Source organism: Anabas testudineus, chromosome 8 (assembly GCF_900324465.2).
Source record: "Anabas testudineus chromosome 8, fAnaTes1.2, whole genome shotgun sequence".
In the NCBI taxonomy this organism is placed as follows: Eukaryota; Metazoa; Chordata; class Actinopteri; order Anabantiformes; family Anabantidae; genus Anabas; species Anabas testudineus.
Window position 1 is genome coordinate 17,650,568 of NC_046617.1, and position 11,721 is coordinate 17,662,288.

The following is an 11,721-nucleotide window of genomic DNA, read 5'->3' on the forward strand; positions in this document are numbered from 1 at the left end:
GGGGCCTAATGCATCCATCACTGACTGCATGTCCCCAATCAGTGGAATAATATTTGAGTCATAATTCACTCTCATCTGCAAGTGTCAAACCAGTCATGTGCATGTGTTTCTGTCTTTTTATGTGTCTGACTAACTTCCAGTCCCTGCAGCTCTCAAACCATCACAGGACTCTGCAGTACATGTGACTGACGTGACTTCCTGTTTTCCTGAGAGAGGAGGAGTCGCTGCTGTTATCAGGCTGACAAAGGAACAAACTTCGGACATTACTTGATTTTGTATTTGACACTGCTGGTGTCTTTATTTTGCACAGTCAGCTTCTGACAGTATGTGTACACGGATAGTTGGAGAGTTTATGTGACGCACCGTGACGTTAAATCTTCCTGCTGTAAGTCTCTTTTACGACGTTCGTGTAGTTTTTTAACTAACAAACTTTGTTCTGATTGTATCTCTGTCAACACAGTAAGTAAGTTTATTTAAGGGTGACAAATGTGGCTCCAAAAACATTTCTCCAATTCGGCTGCAGCTTCTTCTTGAATGACGCTTTTTAATGCTAATGCCACAAGTTTTTGTGAGTCTTTGTATTAGCATTCATTCCTATGCTAACTATTGGTTTGTGTTGAAGTCAGGTAACCGCCATAGTTTGAGAAACCCAGACACTCGTTTATAAGCACCTACAGCTCTTCTGAATATATCTCTAGTATATGTAAACGCTTCCCTAACTATCTGGATGTAAATATGTCACCTTCTGCATGTTAAAAGAAATATTTTCCGCTTGTTTTGTAAACCGCTCCGCTCTATCAACGCAGTCGTTCGTCCGCCATGTTTGTTTTTATTCAAAACCACAGTCGCTCTTTGAGAGAAGAGTTAAAACTCTTTTCAACCATTTAATGGACAGAATATCGAGCCAACCAGATAATTAGAAGAGTCTTTTTCAACTATAAGGAGACATTCAAAACGATGCCAGGTGTTTTTAAACGAGCTTCTGGGCTTTTTTTAAACATCGCCTGTTAAAAACTTGTAAAGAAACCGATGGCTAGCTGCACTACGTGCTGCAGCCTGGAGCTCCACACATGCTTGTCTCAGCTGACATAATGTGACTTTTTATTGCAGAAACACACCCATTAACTCATATAAATTGTTGTCACGCTTCTTTTATTTTACTGTATTTTCCTCAGTTATCTAGCTGAGTGCTGCTGGGACCACACTTCAACCATGGTGCAGGAATACCAGTCCCCTGTTCGGGTCTATAAGCATCCATTTGAGTTGATAATGGCGGTGAGTATTGTGGTTCTAGGCATTTTTCCTTTAGACAGACACGTCTGTCACCTCTGAACTCTTAAGACGGTGTTTGTGAACCTTATCTCTTTGCAGGCTCTTACATAACCAACCTGAGGACAGGGTGCACTGTTCTCTGTGTGCACTACTTAAACACAGCCTGACTTCCATTTAAAAATAAGAAATCTAATGCAGAGCTTTCACTCATCTGTGACATTATAGAGGAGATACCAACAACATGTCTCTGGCCTTGTTTGCCTCCCAGGGCCATCAGTCTCAGTCTTGATGTATTGTGCACTTCACTGTGATAAATGCTGCGAGGTTGTACAGGATATGCAGCGAAACCTCTTGTGCCCTCTTTCCTTCTGCCTCTGTGGCAAATACAGTAGAGAGCACACTGTGAGAAAGCTGCTTATTAAACTTTCCATCTCTTAAGCAACTTGCAGAAGGATTTTCTTCTTTTATTCAGTGCTAGCCTGTTCATTTTAAATGCCTTTTTTTACTGGCCTAGATTTTGCCGTTGAATAGCTTTTTTGTTGTCAAACCTAATCAGACTTCAAGAAGTTAGGAGTGAATGTTGTGTGATTGTTAAAAGCTATTAGTGACAGGAAATGCTTTGAATTTCCAGCTAACTGTCTTATTCTGATTAGCTTGATATGATGTATAATTTGACAAAATGGCCACAGCAGAGTTTGTCCGCAGAGATGTTTCCAGCTGGTAACTTCCAATAGATTTAGATTTTATTGCAGCAGTTCCAGCTACATCCCGATTTCTAAACATCCATTCAACATGCGACACTTAGGTTTCTTGAATGAAAAGTTTCTTATTGTGATGATAAAAAAGAAAACTTCACCTGCAGTGTTTAAAGTTAGAACAGGAATTCTGCAAAACTAGGCCAAAACTAAAATGAAAGTGGATTTCCATGGGAGTCAGTCTGCTTTCCCCCACAGTCTGCTCTTGCTCTTGCTCTTGCTGTTGTTTCTTGTTCTCTGCAGTTATATATTAAGCTAAAGACTTATGCAATGTCCTCACAGCGGGTTAAAGACCGAGATGCTGCAGTGACACTTTGCTCTGCCGGCTGAAACTCCTTCACCACACAGTCCAAAGCGAACACCTACACAAGCTTTAATTTCCCATGAAACATCTTGTGTCTAAAATTCTTTCTGCATCAATGCGCTTTATTGAAAGGGATCTCGAAATAAGCCCTTTTATGAAAAGTAAATAACAGCTCCTATGAAAAGAATCAGGCCTCAGGAGCATAAAGGAAAGAATCTGGTGAAAAGAATTCACCTCCTCTGCTCCCATTTCTCTCCGGGCGTTCTCATTAGTCCCCGAGCTGATCCTGCCACTGACTGTTATTACTCTGGGTAACAGTGCTAATCAGTGTCCTCCTGTATATTACTGAATGTTTAACCAGTGACGTCCTTGTTGTCCTTTTCATGACACCACTTTATGACTTTCCTGGGTACTTATGTAGCAGAAATGCATTTCATTTGTTTTGCGGATACACTAACGTGTGTACTGAACACGACTGACCCTCGTGGAATTGCTTTTAATCAATATTGCCTGAGGAAATAAAACTTTATGTTGCACAGCCACAGATATCAGATTTTTATTGGCTTGCTAATTTCAAATATAATAACGTGGTGCAGCGGAAACATTTATTTTCTCCCGTTATGCTTTTATGTGAATAGCTATGAAAGGGGAAAAAAACCCATATTGCTCCTGCACAATGTGTCTGTTACACTACAACAGTCAATGCTGCTCCTTTACCAAGGAAATCTTTCCCATTAGTTTGCTTAGTGAATAACGTCTTCTTATTGATTGCATTACTCGTGTTGCTGTGCTGTATCAATACAAGCATAAGGAGTGCGCTACTCAATATTTTGTAGAAGAAAAACTATTGAAACTTTAGCTGTCTTATGCTTTTGGTCTGTTTTAGCCTCGGCTCATAACAACTTTGAAATCTTTAAAGTCTTAGGTAACTGGGATGACTCACTCCATGCATGCATGTACCACTTCAGTTTATCAGTGGTTGTCAAATCTAGGACTCGGTGTACCACAAGAGAGTTTTAGTAGTAGTTTCTTACTAGAAATTGAACCAAATCTATCGTTTCAAAGATTATACAGACAGCTCTTGATGCTGTGTCTCCTTTCTAGCCCTCGGTTACTGCTACTAGTTACATACAGGATCCTGAAACCCTTGTTCAGCAACTGAATCAATATTGACAAGTGAGTCCTGGCTTGGACAGATGGTCATATAGTATGCTGTGAGCAGTAAAGCAAAAGTAATCATTGCTTGGTAAAACTACCACTGCTGCAGTAACAATTTAAGTGTAAAAGCTATTGCCTGTTAAATGCATCTTAGCCTAACACAGAATTCATGTGACCCAAATGAAAAGCTTGTCTATGTAATCAGCAACACTCTCATTATTTTACTCTTATGGCAAAATACACAGTAAGTGACCTTCATGGGCAAAAGCAGGCGTAAGAGAAATTTGGTACAAATAATACAGGAACGGCACTAGAAAGATGTTTTATGGTTTGTTTCTTCCTCTCAGGCTTATGTGAGGAGGTTCCCAAAGTGTCCCCTGATCCCAGTGTTTGTAGACAGTGAGATGATCAGTGAGAACCAAAGTGAGGATGGATCTGTGCTGGTAACTGAGAGACGCTGTACGATTGACGTTGATGCTCCACGACTCCTCAAACGGGTATTTTTTTTCTTCTGAAACGATTTTAATCAGGTGTAATGGCACCACAATAAATGATGACATCAAACGTCTTCAGTGAGTTTTTTTTTTTTTTTTCTTTTCTACATGTAGATTGCTGGAGTAGACTACCTGTATTTTATTCAAAAGAACACGCTGAACCGCAGAGAGAGAACACTCCGCATCGAGGTCCACAATGAGACTTTTTCCAACAGAGTCCTTGTCCAGGAGTGCTGCAACTACACGGTGAGTCTCACAGTCAGATCTTCATTTATACATAAATGAAGATCACAATCCCTCAACTCTTCTAAGCAAGTGATAGTTTACTGCTGCCAAAAGAGGTTCAAACAGTTATTACATCAAGGTTTCACTTACTTTTCCACCAGCACTTTGAAAGTTTAATGGATGTGTTTAATAAAGATGTTAAATGTAAGAATTCTTTGTCACATTGTGTGTTTATGACAATCAGAGGTGAAGAATTATTGAATATTACTGAACGTCTGTTGAGATTGTGTCATGACACAGAACAGCTATGAAGTAAAATTTTCATTGTGCGTTCCACGTTTTTGTTTTTATTCCACAGGTTCACCCCGAGAATGAAGACTGGACGTGCTTTGAACAGACAGCCAGTCTGGATATCAAGTCTTTTTTTGGCTTTGAGAGCACAGCAGAGAAGATCGCTATGAAACAGTACGCTGGCAGCATTAAAAAGGTCTGCACCATTGACTTTCACAGCACATTCGTAGACTTCTTTTTAAACAAAGTTAAATTGCAGTTGCCTGCAGTATTTGTGTTCTTCAATAGGCCGATTTGGTTTGTTCTGACTTTACATGTATTTACAGTAGTGTCCTGTAGACAATCACATTAATCCAAGGTCTCATCTCATTCAACTGTTGCAGGGTAAAGAAATTATTGAGTACTACCTCAGAGAGCTGGAGGAAGAAGGAGTAACTTACATACCTCGTTGGACCCCCCCTGTTGTCTCTGGCACTGGCAGTACCAGGCTTCAGCTGGCACCGATCTCTGCTGCCAGAGCCATTCCAGTGAACAGTGCCAAGGATGGGCTACACAGTAAAGACCCAGCCTGTCCCACAGAGCTAGTGGCTGGCTCTCCTGATGGTCAGTTTGTATTCTCTAGTCACATTTAAGTACCAACTGCAGCCAACACAAACGTGCAGTGTCATAGTTAAAAGATGTGCCTCATTGTTGCTGTTCCAGACCATAGAGTAAACAAACTCTGGAAGAACTGAGATATTCACGGAGCGCTAAAATAACTTACTGCACTTCTTTTTAAAGTAATGGTTAAAACTGGGAATACCTGGAAATAATTATTGATCCAATGGTTGTAAAAGTATTATTTTATGAGGTAAATATGGACTATATGTCCACACCACTAATTTAATAAGTTAATACATCCATTGGTAGTTTTTTCTAACATACTAGTTAAGAATAAACTTGTAGAAAGAACTTTTTTTAAATTTATTCTCATGTTGAAAGTGCTCTTTCATATTTAGTTCACAACGCCTGATATCTGAAGTTGATCCATATTATATATAATATGGATAATATTATAATTAATATGTATATAATACATATTAACTTTACACTGTATATTGTGTGTGTTTGGGCCTGTAGACAAGTTGGATGCTGACTACATCAGACGTTACCTAGGTGATTTAACGCCTCTGCAGGAAAGCTGTCTTATTCGACTGCGCCAGTGGCTTCAGGAGACCCACAAGGGCAAGGTCATATACACAAATACTGTTGTTTGAAAATGGAGCACTTGTGCAGTTATATAAATATACATTTATTTCTACACACATTCAACTAAGACTCAAGTTTTCACACTTTAGAGTTTATAAATTACAAATATAAAATGAGAACAATCTGTACAGTTTTAGTGCAGAACTTTGCATTAAATGTTTTCTTCCCTGCTTGTTGCTGTACAGATTCCTAAGGATCAGCATGTGTTGCGCTTCTTGAGGGCCAGAGATTTCAACCTGGACAAGGCCAGAGAGCTTTTGTGCCAGTCCCTTACCTGGAGGAAGCAACATCAGGTGGATTTCCTGCTAGACACATGGGAGCGCCCACAAGTGCTTCATGACTACTACACTGGAGGCTGGCATCACCATGACAGAGGTACAAAGTGAACAATGTACTGTTGACCTCATTAGATTTTCACATTATTTCACTGCTCACAGTTTCTACGCTGTGGTTTATCCACACACCTATCGGTGAATGTGAAAGTTAAAGATAAAGAAGGAGAAAAGATTTAGTCTTCTGTATTTCTAAAATGCACACTGGTTGAAGCGGGCTGTTAATTATTGACTCTAAAGTCAAAGCACCATCTGTTGTAGCTCCCAAATGACTCATTGCTTCTAACAGTTCAGCTGATCATTCTGGTTAGAGTTAAGACTTGACTGAATGTTCACATGCTAAGTTAATACCTTGATGTAGTCAATAAGGAGTCCTATGCATACACGAGGTAACTGTGTAAAAAGATCTGACTTTATAAATGATGTGTTCGATGTGTGTTTAGATGGCCGTCCTCTGTATGTCTTGCGCTTGGGTCAAATGGACACTAAGGGTTTGGTGCGAGCCTTGGGTGAGGAGGCTCTGCTGAGACAGGCGAGTTGAATACATTCACAATTTCAATGCTTCAACGTCTTTATTTAATTTATCTTCAGTTGTATTAACCACAACTTGATGACTGTGGACACAGGTTCTGTCCATTAATGAGGAGGGACTGAGGCGATGTGAGGAAAACACCAGAGTCTTCGGCCGACCCATTAGGTGCAGAAACATTAACTCTAATTTCTCTCTCTTTAGTTTAATGCTAATCAGTCAATCAATCTTGCTTGTACAGTATGTGTAGTTATATCTGTGTTATCATGTTGATCAGCTGTTGGACCTGCTTGGTGGATCTGGAGGGCCTTAACATGCGTCACTTGTGGAGACCAGGCATTAAAGCTCTACTGAGAATCATTGAAGTAGTGGAAGCCAACTACCCTGAGACCCTGGGTCGCCTCCTCATACTGAGGGCCCCTAGAGTTTTTCCAGTGCTCTGGACCCTGGTGAGAATATAATAATACTAGATGTCAATGTGATTTTAATTAATCATTTCTCTATTTAAGGTTCCAATACACAAGACATGGTATAAGTAGAAGTATTGTGCATAAGGGGAAATGGTAAACAAAGAAGAGGAATACAAGAGAAATCTAATAGCAACAACTGAAGACGACTGTAGCCATGCAATATGCAGAGACTAAACAGATCCCAATGGGAAAAATTCACTGCTATAGCATAATGCAGTAGTATAGTTAGTAAGATACAGTACTAATGGCATTTAGCAAACAAACAAAGATTAGTAGAAATATAAGGACACAGGTATATGAAAATAAACCCACACATTAATAAGAGTACAGCATTAAAGATTTACACACTTTTAAAATGTTGTGCTAAAGGTGATTGGCAAATAGAAATTGAAACCGTAAGTAGTCAGAGCACAATGATGATAAATTCAATAGAAAATATAAACATGGATTCTTAGTAACATTATCGACCAGCCAACCTGTTTATTTCTCAAACATTAATAATTCACAGACGTCGAATTGAATTTTACAGTTCATAATAAGAGAACCTGCTGTTGCTTTCATGTTGTCTGAGGATCCTTGGTGTCTTGTTTCCAGGTCAGCCCTCTGATCGATGAGAACACTCGTAAGAAGTTTCTCGTTTATGCTGGAAATGACTACCAGGGTCCAGGAGGTTTAGTGGACTACATTAACAAAGAGATCATCCCTGATTTCCTGGGAGGAGACTGCATGGTGAGTTTATCCTTCAGTATATCGATTTTCAGAATAAAGACACATGTAAAATGTGTGTCAAAGCATTTTCAGTGTTTGATTTTCCTTCACTTGCCTTACTTAGACTCTCACAGGGATTCCTATTAAACCTTAGAAGTCAGTTGAATGGGACAGAATAACTGAAACATTGAATAAGCAGACACACTTGCAGATGTTAACACATATGAATGTACAGTTGTCTGTGTTTTTTCATTACTTTTTATCGTTATTGTTCTGTAGTGTGACATCCCTGAGGGAGGCATGGTCCCCAAATGTCTCTATCGGACAGCAGAGGAGTTGGAGAGTGAGGAGAATAGACTCTTGACCGACTCCATCTATAAGAGTGCCAGTATCTTTAAGGGAGCTCCTTATGAGGTACAGTGTCAGCTTTTAAAACAGCACCCCGATCAACATTTATCAGAGTGCATGAAGGTGAAAACAAGGGGATAGTTACAGTGTGTTTACATTTACCATACAGTATTATATACTGTGGAATAGAGTGCCACCATCTGGTACAAATCTACATTGCAGGCTTGCGGCAAACTACAAATGTGATTAATGACTTGCTGTCTGCTGTTCTGTGTTTCTAATCTCTTTACACCTTCCTACAGATGCTGATTGAGATCACAGAGGCCTCCTCCGTCATTACCTGGGACTTCGATGTGTGTAAAGGAGATGTGATCTTCAACATCTACCATTCCAAAAGGGCCCCTCAACCTGCTAGGAAAGACACGCTTGGAGCCCATGGCATTGCATCCCTAGGGGCTGTCAATGCCCAGCTAATAGACAGAAGCTGGGTGCTGGGCCAGGATTACAGCATGGTGGAGAAAGCTCTCCCCTGCAGGGAGGGAGAGAGTGTACAGGTGAAAAGGGAGATGGTGGTGCTTATATTAAATCTGTCTTCTCAGTTTTAGTGAAACTTTGTAAGTATTTAATCCTTCACCACCAGAAATTGAAATTGATCCTTCAGGTTTCCTCTCTTCAAACAGGGCTCCCACATAACACGCTGGCCGGGCTTCTACATTCTCCAGTGGCGTTTCCACAGCTCCCCAGCCTGCACCGCCTCCAGCCTTCCTCGTGTTGATGATGTGCTGGCATCTCTGCAGGTCCCCTCCCACAAGTGTAAGATCATGTACTACACCGAGGTGCTGGCCTCCCATGACTTCAGGTCAGTTTATTCTTCTGGTCATGTTTTCTTTGTATGATACTGGTGCTGTCTTCCACACAGCATGCACTGGTCCAGTGTGGGTTTATCAAAAATCAATGTAGTGATATTTCTGGAAATGATGAGTTGTACAGACCTGTTTAAGATATATGTATTTTTTTATACCTGTTGTACTGTGCTCGTGGAATCTGTTTTTCAGCTGTTTTGATTAAGTGCAATCTTGTCTAATAATAATTCTTTCTTCACATAATTTGTAGGGGATCCATGACCAGTCTGGAGTCTTGTCAAAGCAGCTTCTCCCAGCTCAGTGCTGCTACTACGTCCTCCAACCAATCACATGCCAGTTCCATCTCAAGGTAGCATCTGTCCAGGAGGTTCAGAGACAACACTTAACTAAAATCTCCTGACAAACAAGTTATCTTTTTCATACAAATTAGAATTTGATCTGACAGCTGAAGTTGAGAGAAGGAATGCAGGAATGCTGCTGTTATCTTCAGAATATTGTACTTGAAGTAGCCGTTTTCTGTCTTTGATAAATGACTTGTAACATTTTGTTTGTATATTAGTACATATAACAAATGCACATCCATGTCTAATATCTGATTAAAATTTTTACATTACAGAGGATTATCTTTTGCACATTGTAAGACTGAAAGTATGTTTGATGCACCCAGTTTTAATCCCTGAAGTGTTCTTCTTTGTCCACAAGATGTCAGTGTACTCTGTGACTCGAATCCCTCTCATTTCTGCAGTGTTTTACTCACACTTTGTCTGGTATTCTAGATAATCCAAAGAATAATTAATAAATAAAGACTTTTTCACCAGAATTGATATTGATGTTATCCTCCAGAATGTGTCTTTGTACTGAATTCTGAGACAACAGCGACTGCTTGTTGGTGCTGCGTTGGAGTAATACTTTTGAACAATCATAGAGGGTTATTAATCATGTTTACAGCAAAAGATGAAGTGTGGCAAGCAGACAATATAAAGTATCTATTAAAATATGCAGAGCACTCTCTAGATTCCATGTAATGTTGTTTTTTGGCTTGTTAGGCATAGCTGCTGAGTTTTCTGAGGCAGCTAATTTGAATGCAATATAGTGCAGCCCCTTGTGATCTGGCACTGGGCCAGGCAGACAACTGATTTACATAAAACTTTAATTTCTATAAACTTATCAGATGCTTCGAGTTAAAGCTTAATTAAATTCCTCTGGAATTATTTTTTCTTATTTTGCAAAGTTGTGTCATGTTCCTTATCCCATCACAATTCAAATTCAGGTGGGTTGACTTTTCTGAGATTCTGATTGAACAGGAGTTTGGTTAACTGCTGGCATGTCAGGGTTGTTAAAAAGAGCAAGTGCACCGACTTCTCCAGCTTATCTACTGCTTTACTAAGCTCAGGCTAATGACCTCCCAAGACACACATTGTCCACATAAATAGCAGCACCTCTTTCTCCTGATGGGCCTAATTCACTATTAAAACTTCTTCTTCTTGAACGGTTATGTGATTTAGGGCTGAATTATTTTACTGGCCTTGACAGGCCAAGGTCCAATATACAGGTAATGGCAGGCTGGTAAGTAAATTGAACACTGCTAAATAATTCATCAAATTATAATGTATCCACCTGCTTGGTTAACTGAAAAACAACCTTGGGAAAGAAAGCTGGTAGCTGAGGCTCCATTATGAGTTTATATTATATGAAAAATGCTACATACATGTATGAGCAAACAGTGACAAGTGACTCGGATTAATACGACCCAAAACTCAGCTGTGTCAAAAAAAACATACAAAGACAATGCTGATATGTTGTGTTGTGAGTTATAGCATATTTGCTAAACAATGAACATGTTGCAACATTAATGATGATGGCAGAAGCCAAAGGAGCACCAGTTCAACTTCTGGAGGCCATGAATGTCTGTTAAAGAATTCAATCCATACCACATTTATATTTTCACTTAGTTCATGTTTTGACGTTGTTGTTTTAAGTTTCCCTCTGCCATGAATACATACAGGTAAAATGATCCAATTTATGAGAAAACTATTATAGTTACCAATGACTCTCTGTAGTTTATGTGACAGATACACATGCTGTTGACATTGGACCTCATTTTGGTGATCACATTGTATTATTACTGTAGTTACCTTTTGACATTAAACCTCTTGATGTCTTTTTCTTTTGCGTGTATTTTGTGTCAAGTTCTCTCGAACACGATGTCAATGAGTCTGCAGTAAGCATCACAGATATTATAATCTTATACTGTATAATCTAATATATTATTATCTTGGATTTGTCTCTAAGGAAACAGACCTGAAGATTGTATCCCCCCCTGCAGCAGTATCAGTGTAAGAAATGCAGCTCTATCTTCAACCTGCCTCATAAATTGCCGGCTGACCAAGATTTCCCACCACACTGGTGATATGCAAGTCAAATTAAAATCAGATTTTGAATAACACCGCGACCAAGAGCACAGCAGATCTCTTAATTCTTTGGTGAGCACAGGGGGCAGAGAGTAGGACTGCATTGATAATGTGCTGCTGAAATAGTCCCAGACTTCTGGTTACTGATATAAACAGCCCAGCCTTCACGGGGAATATGTACATGATAATGAATAATTTTCTCTCAGACATATCAGGTGTGGGGATATTGAGCTTGAGGCTGAAATTGGGTTTCTTTTTCATATCTACAAGTCATAAATGGCAAAAGGTGTTGTACTTTTCAAAACATATAATA

General features: G+C 39.6%; 1 protein-coding gene across 1 annotated transcript; it reads left to right on the forward strand.

The window, feature by feature from the left end:
• Positions 1-206: 206 nt before the first annotated feature.
• On the forward strand, positions 207-10,010 carry LOC113162829 (SEC14-like protein 1). The gene is made up of 16 exons (XM_026361056.1): positions 207-385; positions 1,176-1,275; positions 3,837-3,986; positions 4,098-4,229; positions 4,567-4,695; positions 4,883-5,102; positions 5,619-5,728; positions 5,933-6,122; positions 6,523-6,611; positions 6,706-6,776; positions 6,886-7,057; positions 7,673-7,807; positions 8,066-8,200; positions 8,437-8,688; positions 8,815-8,993; positions 9,248-10,010. The coding sequence occupies exons 2-16, from the start codon at positions 1,213-1,215 to the stop codon at positions 9,348-9,350; spliced, it is 2,130 nt and encodes a 709-aa protein (XP_026216841.1). The 5' UTR covers positions 207-385; positions 1,176-1,212; the 3' UTR covers positions 9,351-10,010.
• The last annotated feature ends 1,711 nt before the right edge of the window (positions 10,011-11,721 follow it).

Bases quoted from the DNA above. Each gene is read 5' to 3' on its own strand.
- LOC113162829 (XM_026361056.1), top strand. From the start codon at position 1,213: ATGGTGCAGGAATACCAGTCCCCTGTTCGGGTCTATAAGCATCCATTT. The intron at 1,276-3,836 runs GTGAGTATTGTG...TCTTCCTCTCAG, and splicing joins CATTTGAGTTGATAATGGCG to GCTTATGTGAGGAGGTTCCC. The intron at 7,808-8,065 runs GTGAGTTTATCC...ATTGTTCTGTAG, and splicing joins TCCTGGGAGGAGACTGCATG to TGTGACATCCCTGAGGGAGG.